A 17,657-nucleotide genomic window follows, 5' to 3' on the forward strand; every position below is an offset into this window, starting at 1 on the left:
GACTCTTACGCAGAGTGACTCTGTCTGTTCTCTCTCCATGCTCTCTTTCTGCAGAAGCTTCAAAATCTCACTCATTTGTCTTGGCGTGCTTACTTGTGTTCGACCTTGTGACTGTTCATAGTGGACCGGACAGTCATGCGTTATCCTATTGTGAGGACATTTGTGTGCATCATTTTGGGAATATTTTAAAAGGGAAGACAAAAGCAAACAACCCTCGATAGATAGGTTGCATCTGAAAGTCAGGGTGGAGGCGGGGCAAATAGAGCCAACCCGGGAGAAGAAAGGTATCACAATTTAAAACAAAATTAGAATTAAGTTTAGTGTAAGGTTAGATTCAACTTATTTTTGAGTGTCTGTATCGTAATCCAAGTTAATTTAAATTTGTTTATGTTATGTTACGAGCGCGTTAAACTTACCGTTTCAGTCTGCGCACCGATGGACTCCAAGAGCGCCGAGTCTTGAACGATATTCAGCATTGCGCCTGAGAAGGGAGAATAATGAGACATTCAAATGCGAATTTTGTGCCGTTTCATTTGAAATGTAGAAGGCAGAAGGTACCCAAGATGAGCTGCGTGTTGGCAGGGTCAGTCTCAGTCTGCAGGGCTCCAATCAAAACGTTCACAAGACGCAACCTCAGCGACAAAAAAGACACGGGCTGGTCGTGTGGACAACCGTCCTCCTCATTAAATTTGCCCTCGAGCAAAACCTTTAAAAAGACAACATGGCTCAACAGCCTGGTGGACATATGTATGATACAGAAAGTTGACTTAGTAAAGAGGAATTGAGCAAATTACCTCTGATTTGATGTTGCCAAAGTGATGGGGCAATGGCAGCATGGCCAGTAAAATGTTTATGGATGCTCTCCTCAGATCAGTGGGATTGACATAAATCTTGAATTTAGACAGCTCCCTAAGTAAAGTAGATTTGAAAAAAACTTAACCTCTTACGACCTGGCGTCCACATGTGTGGACATCACATTTTTGGTTTTCACATGACTACCATGTTAAATTTTGGACTACAAGGGCTTGGCATCCACTCCGAAACGACATCATGTAAAAAGATCACTCTTTGTTTTTACACTCATCAGTTCCCAATTAGTCTAAATATCAAAATAGAATATAAAAATGCATGCCTTGCAAGAGTTTGGGTCTTAGGAGGTTAAAGCAACATCTTAAACAATGGAAATATTCATGACAATTACGCCCAGTGGAAATAAAGTTACTATATAAGGAGAGTAAATTCTGAAGATGAACCTGAAAGCCATTTAGCATCATCGTATGAGCCTTACCTGTCTGGCACAATAGTCTCCAAAGCTGCTATGAAGTATGGTACCACTACATTGATGCCCTTCAGGTCAGTACAGAAGAGAGAGGAAGAGTTCAGAATGATGGAAGCCAAGACAGGTCTACAGATGAAATCGGAGATCTGGAGACCTTGAATCAGAACCATGTAGAACCTGTTGGACGGGGGGAAAGACATATCTCAACAATGTTTTAAGATTTGAAACAAAAGGTAAATAATGGCGTTCTTAACTGGGAACGGTAATGTTTCCAACATCAACATATGACAAATAATCCCAAATGACGGCTCTATATATTTTCCACAAGCCACAATCAATCACAATTTTCGGGCTAATCACCATTTTTGTTTAGTAATTTGTCTGATAACCAACACCATACACATTTAATACTCAAATCAATCTTATTTTATAGTAGAATATTGAACATTATCTGTCAAACATGACTTTTTTGCACCGTACGTGAATCACAGCAGTACCTCTACTTACGAACATCTCTACAAACGAAACGTTCAGGTTATGAAAATTTTGTTTCGGCATACTAAAGAAATTCATGTTACGAAACACTACATCTCCAAATATCCCCCAAAACGAAAGTCCCTCCCTGTAATTTATTTTGAAATTGGGATGAAAGATCGGCTCTTCGAGCTCCCAACACCTCGCTGCCCTCCCATTGGCTGTCTCCCAACACTATGTTTTGATAATTTTTAAAGGGTTTAGTTGTTAGCATTGGGGACCTTAAAACAAGTCAGATCTTTAACACGTAAAATGCGCCTCCAATGAAAAATTTGAGTTAAGAAACCACTTCTGAAACCAATTCCATTTGTAAGTTGAGGTACCACAGTAGTAAATATGTATATATATTTTTTTAAAACTTCTTTCCAAACTACAAGAGTCTAATTCCCCGGCTCAAAAACTTCAATCTAGCAGTATTTTTGCTTCACCAAAAGAAAATCAGAATATTTAAGAAAATTTCCTGAATAATTTTTTTTCCAAAGAAAATGATTACATTTCTAAAAAATACAAACAGACCCCTGAAAATGTTACCTGGAGAGATAAACGGGTAGAATTTCTTCACCAGTTTTCTTGCTACAGAAGATGCGGCACAGGGTCCCGCAAGCTTCGGCTCGGCCTGCTTCGTAACTCTCTGGGAACTCGTTTGCATCAAACATGGGGTTGGCCACCATCGACTCGGTGGACATTTGGGAACCTTTTCTTCGCAGCTCCAGGCCTACTTGTGTGGCGATTGCTGCATAGGGTGGGAAAAGAAGCCTGAATTTCAACGTGGCTATTTACATCCAATATGTGACTAGTAGTCATGCACATACATTACAGGCAAACTTGCCATATTTTCTCGCATATTAGCCGCATCTGCGTATAAGCCCTACCCTTAAAATCGTTAAATTTTCCAATTTCTCTCGTATAAGACGCCCCCTGACTCACAATTTTCACCTCCATATTCATGGTTTTAATTGGGAGGACAAATGTGTTACTTTGAAGGAAAAATCTTAAGAAAAATCATCGCACATAGTTTTTCTGAGATACTTTAAGAATCGAAAGGATCGTCTGCTAGATTGGACATTCCTAAAATGTGTTGCCTGCACGTAGTGCAAATTCAAAAAGGGAGGTCATGTGAGCACTACAACCAGGAAGTGTGTCCGTAGCGGTCTCGTTTGTCATCCCTAGGTAAGATGGTGGCCCCCTGAGCGAGCAATGGCAGGCATGAGTAAGTGAGTTATTTTCACGTTTTATGCAAGATATGGTTTATTTTTTTCTTGAATTTTATGCATAGCCGCCGAAATAAATTTTGTTAAGCGTTTTATCTGTTTATCTTTCCTGTATTTTGAAATAAATGACCGTATCGGCCGCAATGTCTTGCGTTTATGGCGTTATGGCGTCATGGCGTCAAGGCGTCATGGCGTTACGGCGTTATGGCGTTATGGCGTCATGGCGTCTCGTCTTTGTCACCTTGCAGTTTTGTGCATGTCAAGTCTAATTTGTGCGCATATAAGCCGTACCCTCGATTCAGTCATCATTTTTTTAGCGATAAATTCGGCGTATATGCGAGAAAATATGGTAGATGTTAGCACAACAAAAAGTATCATTAAAAGAAAACCAAGTTGCCGTCATCCATAAAGAACTAGATTACATCCAAGACAATCCACACAATCAGAGCATACAACAGGAGGGAATTCTGACACAAAGAGTTTGCCATTAAGTTATAAGAATATGAACATGTAAAGGGAAAACCAAAAAACAAAATCTCTGTGTCAGCTTTCTGGTTTTGCCATTGACGACTATCACTCGGGGCACAGACCATTCACTTCATGCATCGAGATACCAAACCGGTAAAACCAGACTTGAAGTCAAACTGACAACACGAAATGGACAAAATGAAGCTGAACTTGAGATGATCTGAAGCTGAATAAGAAGAATTAGTGTGACCGAAAGAAAATTTAAAAAAAACGGACTGGTAGCGTTATGGTCGAGACAAGTGGTCAGTTGGTGAAAATCATTCCATCACCTCTAGAAGACGCTGAGAGAAAAGCTGATGTAATTTTTTAAAAATGTTTTTTGGGGAGAGTGATGAAGAGTGAAAAACAAAACGATGGCGGTAATGGCAATGATCATGGGGCAACTCAACTGAAAAACGGGAAGATTGGTCAAGAAACGCAAATCAAGTGAGGGAAAACAAAGCTGCTGTTCCTACTTACAAGATTTATAAGAAAGGAGAATTTGGATAAAAGAGGCTGCAAGATAACAGAAATAGTGGAGAGACACAAAATCAAAGCACAGCCAATTCATTTCAGGCATGAATTGTCTTTTGGTTGTTGTTGACGACCTCTAGTTATGACATTGAACCACTATATGCAGACATTTGAGCGTACACGACACTACCACAAAAGAGAGAGAGGCAGGGAAAAAGAGGAAGCAGGAAGCAAAGACCAGGTGGGCTTAGATTAAAATACAGTCATACCTTGAGATAAGAGCTTAATGCGTTCCGGGACTGAGCTCGTATGTCAATTTACTCGTATCTCAAAGCAACGTTTCCCATAGAAATGAACTAAATACAAATTAATTTGTTCCCACCCTCTGGTAAAAAAAAAAAAAAAAAAAAAAAAAAAAAAAACGGAATTACAATGGAAAAACATTTTATTGGTTGTAATTCACCATCTACTAATAAGTAACTAGTGGTTATGATGTTTAATAATAAAATGAGGCCTTTTTTTATACAACGGGGAGTTCGCGGATGGGGGAGAGAGACTTGACGGTAACGTAACATAAACTTTAAATTTAACTTAAATGAACTTGGATTCCTATTCACACACACAGTTTAAAAAAGTTTTAATTTTATGTTACACTAAATTTAAACCTTGTGCAATAACCAAGGCTAAGAGGTTCATGTATTCCAAAGTGGCTTTCAAGGCAAACTTTCTGCTTCTCTTTCGAACATGTCAAGTCTAATTTGTGCGCATATAAGCCGTACCCTTGATTAATCATCATTTTTTAAAATTAAAAATACGGCTTATTTGTGAGAAAATACGGCACAGGTGTCAAAGTAGCGGCCCGTGGGCCAAATCTGGCCCACCGCATCATTTTGTGTGGCCGGAGAAAGTAAATGATGAGTGCCAACTTTCAGTTTTATGATGGAATTCAAATAAAGATTGTAGATTATTTCCTGTGTTTCCTCATTTTAAATCAATAATTGCAAAAAAATTGTACTAACTTGAATGTCCAAAAATGATCTATCAATTAGCACGATCGAGAAAGCTGTCAATTTATTAATCGATTAAATTTGGCAGCCTAGTTGGAAGACATAACGGCCCTCCGGATGTAATCGAAACTACCACGTGGCAACGCGACAAAAAATGAGTTTGACACCCCTGAAATACGGTATTCGTGGACATGTTAAGGTTTCCATCATATCGATATTAAATACCCATGACGCCTATTTTTCTAACATCGTAAATCCCTAGTTATTCACTCTTGGAGGATGTAAATGGATTAGAATCCGATGATAACTTCAGTCCCAGTCCACTTCTAGCCAAGCCCTCCACATATAAAGCCACCAAAAACATTTCTAATTCAATGGTTGAGAAATCAAAGAAAAGCACATCCCGACAACATCCAAAATAAAGACACCAAAAAGACAGACAACTCCACAAAAAGAGGCATAAAAATTGACCATCACCAAAACACCCACCTGCCCATGCATGGAATGGAAAAGCTAGAATGAAATAACCGCCTCGTGCCTTACCGGTCATGCTGGGATCTCGGCTGAGGCCACTGTGGAGCTTACAATGGACCAACGCCGCGTCAAACAGCCACTGGCCGAAGAGGTTGAGGATGCTGTTGACCTTTGGCCGCGCGGGAGCGGGAAGCGGCCGTGACTCCCAACTGCTCTGATTCGGGCTCGACAAGAGGGTTGGAGATGAAGACGTTTGTTGCTGCTGTTGCTGCGATGCTTTTGTTGGTTGACTCCCACTGCCCTGCGAGGTTTCCACAGTCAACATTAAACAAATGACGAGCGTACTACGATGACAAACTTTCATGAACAAATGAAAAAAAAAGTAAGTTTCCTTGTGCAACATAAGAACAAGCAAATTTAAGAAAATACGCCATTTTGTAAGCCGATGTTAAGTTGTTTTTTAGGCTATAGTTATCTGAAAAACTGTTAGCATACATATTTAGCCTGTTGTTGTCCATTCTACTATTAATTCATTCATTTTCTGAACCGCTTTATACTCATTAGGTTCACAGGAGGTACTGGAGCCTATCCCAGCTGACTCCAGCCGGGCCAGAGGCCGAGAACACCCTGAATGGGCGGACCAGCCAATTGCAGGCCACAAGGAGACGAACAACCATGCACACTCAAACGCATACCTATGGGCAAGTTAGAGTATCTAATCAGTTTACCAGGCATGTCTTTGGAATGTGGGAGGAAACCAGAGTACAGGGAGAAAATCCACGAAGGCCCACGGAGAACATGCAAATTCCACACAGTTGGACTGACCTGGATTTGAACCCAGGACCCCAGAGCTGTGAGGCCGACGTGCTAACCACTCAAGCCACCCTCCATTCTACTATTGTTACTTTAATGCATGTTTGTTCTTGGTTTCTGATCAAATAAAAACATTGATTTTTTTTCCCTCCTTAAAAATTGCTACCGGTAAACGTTTTGCAGGCGAGTCTATAATCCTTATAAAGCGTGATTTATGGATGGATGTGAGTGTGTGTATGTTAAGATTATGTCGCTACGTTTGTCCAAACCTTGCATCGTAGAGAGTTGAATTTTTTTATGGTGGCCAGAAACGGCTGTCGGAGCCTAATAGAATTGATTGTAATTTCTTCACGTTCTCCAAGTGTGTTAAATCAATCTTTTAGTCTAGGTGGGTGGCAATCATCAGGAATATTGATCATCTATTGTCAGTGTTAAGATATGATCAGATTCAATCGATTGGCTCGCAAGTGTTTGGGCTAAATGGAAACTCCTCAATAACTTAAAAAAAAAAAATTCATTTGTATTGTGCTAGCCAATTTAATACGCCAATCAATCTCAGTATAATTTAGTCAAAAAAGTGAGACTTACAGTAGAACTCTTGCTTGTGGTTTTTGTGACAACAGTGTGACGCTGCTTCCTGCTGTGGGGGGGCGTGGTGTTGGCAATGGAAGGGGGCGGAGACATGCTCATTCTGTTGACAGGGGTGGGCGGGGCACTGTCAGCCCTCGGACGGGATATGCCTGACAAGAAAGAAAGATACAATCAGGTCCGTGCCGTTCCGTAACAGCGAGACAAGATTTAAAATAAATAGATAAAAATAAAAATCACGAAAAGCGGGTTTATTCTTTCGGGGAGAAGGAAATAAAGTGACATGAAACTGAATCTGTGCTTGATTTTAAGCAGAATTAATTGGTTAACATGCGAGAAAAGTGGTTAGAACCAAATCACAGGTGCCTGATATTCATCCTGATTGACTTTTTCTTGGCCACAGGTGTTGCAAATGCACCTGTAAGAAGGCCTGAAAGTCCTTCCTCCCCACTTGTTAATATCATCACCACCAATGAACACACCACTTTATTAATAGCCCTTATTATACAACATGGCAGCTGCTGTTTGTACCATGGGAGATGAGCACTGGACAAAAAGAGAACACCCTTTCCCGCACTTCTCTCTTTTGAACTGAGACACCTATAGCGTAGAGACAAAAATACATATGGACATGTAGTAATTGTCACGACTCCACCGAGTTTGTGCATCTGGCGTTTACACAGGTGAGACCTCGAGTATCTGAAATAATGTGAAATTGTACTTGCTTCACACTGATTTTCAGATTCCACCGATCCTCTGCAAAGGTTACCGTATTTTCTCGCATATTCGTCACCTTCGCGTATAAGCCGTACCCTTAAAATTGCCGGAAAATCGTTGAATTTTACAATTTCTTTCGTACGATAAACAATTTTCACCTTCATATGCATGGTTTTAATAGGGAGTACAAATCTGTTACTTTGAAGGGAAAAATCATCGAACGTGGTATTTCTGAGATACTGTATGAATCGAAAGGATCGGCTGCTGAATTTCTGAGAGGTTGTTGCCTGCACGTGGACGAACTAAAAAAGGAAGCCATGTGAGCAGTACAACCAGGAAGTATGTCAAGGCTAGTCGCGTCAAACTACCGCTCAGAAGCAATGTTCCCTCTAATTTTTTGTTTGTCTGGGCAGAATGACAACCTCCCTGAGCAACATCATCATTGCTTGCTATGGGCACACACCAGTATCACACCTGCCATAAGCAGGTGTATGTCTACTACACAGAAATGATTTAGTAATAATAAAATGTAATGATTAATATCTACAAATGGGCGGCCCGGCGGATGAGTGGTTCGCGTGTCGGCCTCACAGCTAAAAAAAAATAAAAAAAAATAAAAAATGGGATTTTATTTTGTGCGCTCCATATGATTTGCTGTGCGCAGAGAAGACGAGAGTAGTGCGCAATTGCGCACGCGCGCAGCTTGGAGGGAATATTGCTCAGAAGTAAGGTCCCGGCACCCTGAGGGAGCAATGGCAGGGACAAGTGAGTTTTTTCACTTTTTTGCAAGATACGTTTTTTTCTTCTTGAATTTCATTCATAGTCGTCAAAATAAATTTTGTTTGGCAATTTATCGTTTTTCTTTTTTTTTGTGTTATGGCGTTTCGTGCACGTCAAGTCTAATTTGTGCGCATATAAGCCGTACCCTTGATCCAGTCAATTATTTTAGCGACAAATACAGCCTATATGCGAGAAAATACGGTAATTCAATTTCAAAGTACTTTTACAACAGGCATGCATAGTAAGTAAGTGTGTGATACTTTACATGCAAATGTTAAAACCAAACATTGAAAACATGGTGGCCTTTCAGACAGTTACTGCTAATTAAGGCTTAGATACATCAAAATTGTTATTTTCTTACCAAGGAAGGCATCCACAAGGCAGCTAACCCCCCTCATAGCCCTGAAGAAAATCTGGGGTAGTTGTTTGAGACAGGGGTGCAGCACCACCTCGTGAGGGATGCTGCTGGAATTGAGAAATTGTTCTTGGAACTTTGGAGTGGTGCTCACTATCGCTGGGTTGCTCAGGTCCACTGGGTTGCTACAAAACAGAAAGTACATTGCTATTAGTTTCATAAAAGGACAGAATAAAACGAATAAAAATGGGGCAGTTTTCATGTAGCACTGATGTTTAATGAGGCGAAAGAAACAATGGATTGGTTTCACTTTGAGAAATGACTAAATCTTTTGCATGTAGATTTGAAATATAAGAGATCCACTTCTACAGGCAGGGTGGTAAATGATAGAGGCAAGTTGATGTACCTGAGCATGTGTAAAAAACGATACCACGTCTGTGCTACGCAATCATTGTCCATCTCTAGAGGGATTAAGTTGGCGTCCTCGTCGGGAACTTTAAAAATGGGGAAGGAAGGTCCGTGGGTGAAGCGCAGAAGTCTGAAAAGAAGATTCCAAACAGGAGCATATTCAAAGAATACTCATACATTCAAAAATCACATTCCAAATGTGGGTTCGAATTACAGACTTTTCTCAATGTAGTTGTACCATTTCGTTTTTTTTTTGACAATACAAAATCCACTTTGTTTCAAAGGACATGCTGCTATGGTTGTGCTAGCATGAGACACTTGTTAGCATGCATGCTAGCATATGTTTTAAAAAGGCTACGGGAGCAAAACAGAGTTTGATTGTGTTTTATTGACGTAATGTGTATTGGCAAAAATATAAGTCAAAGTATTCAAACATCTAGAAATCTGTCAAAGTCCTAATTTTCGGTTTTCGACAAAGTGGGCGACTTCGCCAACAATGCTGGGTTCCATCTCGTTGTCAGAGTTGTTGTTTTGGGGTTTCGTAAGTGATTTACAATCAGTTAAATTTCAAAAGTGATTTGGACAGTCACAATTCAGTCAACCTAAAAGTTGGTGACTAATACACTGCAAATGCTTTGACGGGTGAACGTCCGCTGGGTTGATCGCAATAAGTAGCGTGTCGGCAAGAAATGAAACCAGTCAGTCAAGCGGTCAGCCTCATACAAAATTTTGAATTTAGCCCATACACAAGGCGCACCGCCAGATCGGGCGACCTGTGCATTTTAGACTTTTAGGTGCACCCTATAGGTGTAAAAACAGACTACTGAGGGACTGTGCGGATCATCTTGAAAGAGTGATTCTGCATATTTAACCTCAGTCTCAGTCTGCAGAAGGTCCCCACCTTGTGGACTTCCTGTGTGGCTCCAGTTTTCTTTACCTAGGTCTACAATTTCTTCTGTGTCTGTCTTGCTACGGCAACCAAGGAAATTTCCCGAATACAGGATGCAATAAAGTTCTAGTCTAATCTAAACATTATTTCCAATGTCTTATTTTACACTAAAAACTTTCTAGTACTTTAATGAAAGTATCTCTGCAAAATGCAGATGTTCTGCCTAACATGACGAATAATTCAGATAAATCTGTTCAATTATTCATACAAATCAGGTGATCACTCCACAGCCTTTGAGTACACGGACTCAAAGAGTTGAGTATATCTGGAATTTTCTGGTCTGTTTTAAAATGCAAATGGATCAAGTCTTAAACATGTTGCAAAACTAACCTGGAGGTTAAGGCACAGGCTACCCGGCTCCACTGCTCGACAACGGGTGGATGATGCCTCCAGTTGGCGAGCATCTCTCTCGCCGTCTTCCAATATGGCGGCGTGGGAAAGCAACGGGCACACGCCAGGAGCCACACTTCAAACAGTACCCCCATTAACTTCTCTGCAAGTTTCTCCGCCACTCCCACTGGTAAAGAGCCCATCGTTAGTACGGCAAAGGAAGATTACGGACAGTGGAATCGCATCGAGGAACGACAGGGATTACCTCCGACCGTAGGTGGAGCGAGCAAGGTGTCGTTGATGCGGAGCAGGAAGAGTAGGAGAACCTCCCAGGTCTCCCTCACCATGCAAAAAGATTCCCGAGCCAGTTTTTGGACGGCGGTAAGGACCTGGTGGCAAAGCCTGATATGATTCAGGCTGTGTTGCTCGGGTCTAGAAAATGACACAGACAACAGGATTCACGGGTATTTCAATATCACACATTAAATCATGACTAACAATAAAAATACAGTAGCACATTAAGGTATCAGTGATAAAAAAGCAGTAATCTCCTTCGAAACAATTACATTTTATAGTGAACCTCCAGCCCAGGGGTGTCAGACTCGGGTTAGTTCACGGGCCGCGTTAACGTCCACTCGATTTCATGTGGGCCGGACCATTTTAGATATAATATTTTTATTTTTTTTATAAATGGATTAAAAGAACTGGATTAAAGGGCCTGAATATTGTGTACGCCGTATAACAACTTTTGCACAGGATTTTTTGAAGTACCTTTTTTTGTCAAACCGATCTGGTTTTACCCATTTCGGCTCTAATCCGGATCGTCTCGGTCACTGGTAGCAGACGAAAACGTCATCATTGACTGCTAATATTGTCATGCTTTAAGCATGATATGCGCACACGCATTCCCCTTTCACACGTCCTCTTTTCCACTAGTATATAGCGCGTCAGCAAGCAATGTATCCAGACAGTCAAGCTGTCAGCGTCATACAGCGACATCTACACAACCTTGGATTTACTGCACCGACTGGTTGGGCACTACCTCCAATTTAGGGAAAATTTTAGACTTTGAAGTGTGCCCTATGTGAGTAAATATGTGCCGCGTTGCATTTGTACTTATTTTTATCGCTTAATAAGGGGAATTGCAATCATTAATAAGGGGAGCAGTTGGCTCTGTCTTTTGTCCACCCAAAAAAAGCTGCCGTAAAATTATAATATAAAGGGTGATTCTAACGAAGCATAAAAAAAGTTCTGGTGCAGCCCCAAAATAAGGTTGCAAATAAATTGTTTAAATAATATATTTTACACAAATAAACTTGGTCACCCAATGCCATAAATTGAACCAATATAGTTGTAATTTGTTGGACATTTACTTTTTTAACTTTATGGTTTGTTTCAGCAGTGTTAAAATAGTCTGCATATCTATAATGTTTTCATTATATACTCATGGATCATTTTGTTACCTTTACGCATTATCTGGCATAGCAAAACATTTTAAAAACCCAATCTTTTTTACCCATTCTGTTCCTCTGAAATTGACATGGTTGGGCTCGAAATCCGCTGATTTCTGTCTGGAGACATCCTTACTATTTAATGACTAATTAAAGTGCATTTCTTACAAATAGCTGGTTTAGGGCTAAAGCTAATGCTTATTGGGACCCACCTTGGTACAAAGACATTGTGGAGATGTTTCAGGATGGTCTGCACATACATATTGGGCTCTTTAACCACGGGCATAGGCATGGAGTCTCTGGGTGACACGAGGGCCATCATCCAGTCCGTGTACACGTCCACGCAAAGCTTGACGGTGTCGCCTTCTAGGGGAAGAGTGAGGCCATAGCACAGCACCTCCATGGTCCACTTCACCTAGGGGGGCAAACAGTTTTCAATGACGAGTCTTAAAACAGCTACCTAGGTCTACAATGTCTTCTGTGTCTGTATTGCTACTGCAACCAAAGAAATTTCCCAAATACGGGATGAAATATAGTTCTAATCGCCGTGTGCAGAGTTCTTGTGGATTTATTTACCAATAAATGAATGTTTCAAACAAAAATGTTGTCCAACATTAAAGGAAATAATACAGTGGTACCTCTACTTACAAATGCCTCTAAATACGAAAGTTTCAGGTTACAAAACACTGTTGACTACTTATTTATTTTTTATGTATTTATTATTATTTATTGATTTATTAATGGTGAAGCTTTAAATCTTATTATCCTTTTATCATGACAATAAAAACATTCCAGTCAATTCGATACGGAAATAACCATTCCAATATACCAAATTTTGTATATAGAGATAAGACTATTATTTAAATATTAGACATTCCTCCAAAATCACGGTAGTTTTTAAACCTGGAAGGGAATTATTGACAAATTTTGTGTGACTTATTTATGTAATAAGTGACACCACATATTAATCAATATATTCATATTCATGTTAGGGGCATTTGTAAGTAGAGGTACCACTGTATTATTCTCTTTAAGGTTGCTCATATGTTAGGTTACAACAGACAAGGGCAAACTACGGCCCGTTAGGCTTTTTAATCCGGCCCGCCAACGATGTCCAAATTATAGTAAAAATCTATGACCTCATTCATTTCCCTTTACCATGCAATACCCTCGTTTCCCCGATAGATGACGCACTAGTCTAGACCTTTGTTGGAGTGTAACTTGGAGAACAACAACACAGTTCCCACTGAAATGTGAGTTTCTCTACTGTGTTAAAAATAGCAACTTGCACATGTACGCACAGCAGCAGTACAGTAGCTTAATTAACATGCCGCTCCTCACTCTCAATTTAAAGACTGCTTAATTTTGTTGAATAATAATATGTTCTTAATGTTGAAAGTAAATTTGAAAATAAATTTTCACCTTCAATTGTGTCTTTTTTCTTACATTTCAATCCCCAGGTTTGATAAATTACATTGCGTGTCCAAATGCTCCTGACCCGGCCCCTCTGTCAAATTTTAGTATCCATTCTGGCCCGCAAGTCAAAAAGTTTGCCCACACCTGGGTTAGAACTTTATTTCATCCCGTATTCGGGAAATGTCTTGGTTGCAGCAGCAAGGCAGACACAAGACACACAAGACATTGTAGACCTAGTTAAGAAACTGGAGCCACACACAGGAAGTCCACAAGGTGGGGGACCTTCTGCAAACTGAGACTGAGGTGACCATAAGCATACTATGAGCTTTCATTCACCTCCTTATCCGTCTTGAGGATGTTCTCCGTCGCGACGGGGCTGACGGCCGTGCAGAGTGGCTTGACCACAACGTTGGCCACCTCGGTGCCCACATTGGTGGGATAGGAGTGGAGAACACTGAGATGGCCCTGGTCGCTTTGCACCACCAGCTGTAGTGAGCGCCACTCCGAGTACATGGTGACAATGGCGGTTGTCCTTCTACTCGCACCTCATCCCTACACCTGACAGACACATACACATGTTCAATAAACAGCGAGGTCTCAGCTTTAGATGGTCAAAACGGAATATTTGGGCCGACCCACAGAGGAAGGAACATGCGACACAATCATTTATCTGATTGATCCTAATTAAAACCTGATAAGTACCCTTTCCATTATAGAAATTGTCCAGTAATTAATGGCTAACGGTCGAGTATGTTTGCTTTGCCAAGAGAGGGGGAAAAAACGCAGTGTGATATTATATACTGTAGCAGCATATTGTGTAAAAATATTTCTAAATATGAAGTTAAACTGTTTCACGAGAAAATGCAAACCATGTAGAAGGAAAGTTTAATTAATTCAAAGTCTTAGAATTGGATTTTCTAATGTAATTTTAGTGATGCGGACAGACGAGCTTGATAGTAAGTTGCATGTAAAATTGTGGTATTTGATCAAATATCTATTTCATCCAATTAAAAAGAAAACAAGTAGAATTTTATGCAACTCCCAAATTAATCACCAGACCCAAACCCGATTGAGCATGGACTCCACCTGTTGAAGAGGGTAAAAAAACATGTACACTAGCGAATGAGTAAAACATCACCAAGCAATGTTAAGCATTTTTGCATTTACTTCCAGACTTATGACTAATTGACAGCAAATATTTGCAACCAAGTGCCAAAAAGTGACCTTTTAATCCATGTTAATTACTTTTTCTCTTTAGTTTGAGGCATGTATACAAACTTGTAATTCTTACGCCATTCCCCTAATGTGGATGCAAACACCAAATGAAATCTGAAAGTCTGCAGCCAATATTTAATCTCAAATTCGTTGCAGTGATGTTTGGAATGGAGCCAAAAGATGAGAATGATGACAATGTAGCAATATTTATTAAGCAAATTACTCGTGCATTTGTGCACAACCTCAATGTTTCTATTGGGACGGCGGGTCACAATGACTAAGCTTCCTCAACAAGCCTTTCATTTTATGCAAAATTAAACTAAGCCTGCTGGCACATTACTGCGTGTTAAAATACAGAAGTGTCATATTTACACAATGGAAAATAAAACAATGCATAACAGGTGAGATTTGTAGTTTGCCGCTGTGCACTTCTGATACGGCGCAGTTAGCATTAGCTAGTTACGCCCCCCCCCCCCAATAAATACATAAATAAATACCCAAATGTATCTCTTTGCTATACAGCATTAATGCACGGGTTAAAATTAGCACTGCAACCAAGCCTCGGGGTTCGAATCCCACCCAGGAAACACTACCGAAGAGCATTAGCCTGCCGCTGCTAGCTAGCAAACACATCACAACATCCATCGTTAGCTAGCTCGCGTTAGCCGCTGCTTGACATCCAAGTGCGTTACAAACAACGGCACAGTTAGCTCATCATTAATATAAAAACAGAGTTCTAAAACACTACTTTAGTTATTCCACTCATAATCTATTTTCCCTGAATTAGCAACGCCGCTGACATTCGCCGCAACGCTTGTCATCAGTACTCTTAAGTGACCCACAATACTCACATTCGGTGGATACACAAAGCATTTTTAACTACTTTACCTGCTCCAAATGAGGATGTCATAACAGATCTTAGAAATGTCAGTATTTACTCCGGTTTAGACCCAAATAGCCTCCATCTGCACAATGTCAAGACTTGTATTGTACAGCTTGACACGGGAAACAGGATGTGATACAGACGCCTCCAAACGGTGGTTAAATAAACAGCAACGGACTTTACCCAAAATATTGGAGGTGTAGTGGACCGGATTCCTCCTTTTACGACGACGCTTATCGATTTTTAACAGCTTAAACTCTTCTTAAAATGTTTCCAACCTTCTCAAGGCAAAAGTCAAAACGCCATTGGTAATTTAGGCTGCTCTAGTGTATATAGATGTCTTCATAGTACCAAAACTGACCTACAGGGGGTAGCACAGTGACATATGTACTATACCAGACTGCAGAAAAAATAGTGATCCAGTCCAGTAGGAGTACTAGTTATTAATTCATTCATTTTCTGGACTGCTTTATCCTCACTAGGGTGGCGAGGGGTGCTGGAGCCTATCCCAGCTTTGGGCCAGGGGCAGGGGACACCCTGAATCAGTGGCCAGCGAATCGCAGGGCACAAGGAGACAAACAACCAATCACTCTTAGCTAGGGGCAATTTACTGTCCAATCAGCCATGTTTTTAGAATGTGGGAGGAAACCGGAGTACCTGGAGAAAACCCACACAGGCCCAGGAATTTCATTATTATTAATAATATTTAATATTTAGATTTTTTTCAATAAATTGATTAAAAGAATTGGATTAAAAGCTCTGAATATTCAGTTTTTTATAGATCATAAACAATATTTATTTTAGCTTTTTTCAAATATATTTTTAGATTTTACAAAATGATTTTTGAACTAAAAACACAGAAAAATGGATTTAAAAAATACAATTATTGACTTAATGATTTTTATTTTATTTTATTGATTAGATTTTTTTTTTTTATTGGATTACAAGAATTGGATCAAAAGCCCTGAATATTCCGTTTTTTTATAGATATAAAACTGTTTATTTGAACTTTTTTTTTCTTAGTAAGGAAAACATCTAATTTTCATTTCAAATGTAAACAATTTTTTTTAATTATATTCAATATTAAAGAGGAAAACCGAAAATATTTTATATATTTATTTTTAGATTTTACAAAATGATTTTTGAACTAAAAACACAAAGAAAAAAAGGATTAAAATTTTCAATTATTGATTTAAAAGGGGGAAAATCAGGAAATTTAATATACATCTATACTCTTCATTTTAATTTGATCCTAAAACAGAAAGTCGGCACTCATCATTTACTTTCCCGGGCCACACAAAATGATGCAGCGGGCCAGATTTGGCCCCCAGGCCACCACTTTGACACCTGTGGGTTAGAAGAAAGACCAGGACCCACTGCGGACCTTTGCCAAATCGGTTTGAGACCCCTGCTTTAGGAAAAACCCGGAACATGATTTGTTTCAAAACAAAAGACTGGTGGTTTAGTCATCTTTAATAATACTTATTTCCCTTATGAAAAAAAAACTAAAATGTTAAAGCGATAGATGTAGTCGATTTCGAATCAATTGCCATGCTGAATTCGGACAAGACAAATCATTTGTTAGAATTTATAATAATGTGAATTTCCAGGCATTAAAATTGGAAATTTGGTTGTTTTCCGAAATTGTTGCTTCAAAAAAAAATTGAAGTTTTTGGGGAGATTTCCAGAGCTTAGGGAGCTTGTCAGGAGTTTGGGGGTTCGCGTTATCTGTCCGTGTAAACTCCGAAAATTCCGGAGAAGTTGATTTGATCAGTACGCACATTGCTTACAACAGGCATGGGCAAACTACGGCCCGCGGGCCATATACGGCCCATTAGGCTTTTTAATCCGGCCCGCCGACATTGTCCAAATTATAGTAAAAATCAATGACCTCATTCATTTCCCTTTCCCCTGCAATACCATCGTTTCCCCGATAGATGGCGCACTAACTCCAGATTTTGATGCACTGGCAAAAAAGGGAGAACAACAACACTACATTACATTGTGTGTCCAAATGCTGTCAAATTTTAGTATCCATTCTGGCCTGCAAGTCAAAAAGTTTGCCCACCCCTGTACAACGTCTCCTGCATGAATTATGTTAATGAGGAAAAAAACAGCTTTTTAAACATATTTAAACAGACAATCAGAGACACCCAGCCATATCTTCCTTGCGTGATGTTGCTAAAACATCCATAAATTAAAGTGATGCAAGTGACGGAGGAAGCCAAAATACACATTTGAGAACGTTTTTGCCATGACGAGCAAA

At 39.8% G+C, this 17,657-nt stretch overlaps 1 protein-coding gene across 13 annotated transcripts in view; it reads right to left on the bottom strand.

Annotated features, from left to right (window-relative positions):
- Positions 1-15,783, bottom strand: part of ralgapb (Ral GTPase activating protein non-catalytic subunit beta) — a 31,385-nt gene extending 15,602 nt beyond the window's left edge. For 4 of the 13 annotated variants that reach the window (XM_077614661.1, XM_077614653.1, XM_077614644.1 and 1 more), the window contains exons 1-16: positions 15,397-15,559; positions 13,630-13,851; positions 12,090-12,292; positions 10,692-10,858; positions 10,427-10,613; positions 9,146-9,277; positions 8,746-8,924; positions 7,419-7,487; positions 6,888-7,039; positions 5,556-5,787; positions 4,012-4,047; positions 2,345-2,546; positions 1,289-1,456; positions 795-909; positions 559-706; positions 417-481 (exon numbers count right to left, since the gene is read on the bottom strand). In XM_077614661.1, coding sequence (XP_077470787.1) covers positions 417-481; positions 559-706; positions 795-909; positions 1,289-1,456; positions 2,345-2,546; positions 4,012-4,047; positions 5,556-5,787; positions 6,888-7,039; positions 7,419-7,487; positions 8,746-8,924; positions 9,146-9,277; positions 10,427-10,613; positions 10,692-10,858; positions 12,090-12,292; positions 13,630-13,806 — 2,232 coding nt within the window. In that variant the 5' untranslated portion in view covers positions 13,807-13,851; positions 15,397-15,559. The other 9 variants (XM_077614681.1, XM_077614669.1, XM_077614709.1 and 6 more) reach the window with 7 other exon arrangements.
- Positions 15,784-17,657: the final 1,874 nt, after the last annotated feature.

This window comes from Stigmatopora argus, chromosome 1, assembly GCF_051989625.1.
Source record: "Stigmatopora argus isolate UIUO_Sarg chromosome 1, RoL_Sarg_1.0, whole genome shotgun sequence".
Taxonomy (NCBI): domain Eukaryota; kingdom Metazoa; phylum Chordata; class Actinopteri; order Syngnathiformes; family Syngnathidae; genus Stigmatopora; species Stigmatopora argus.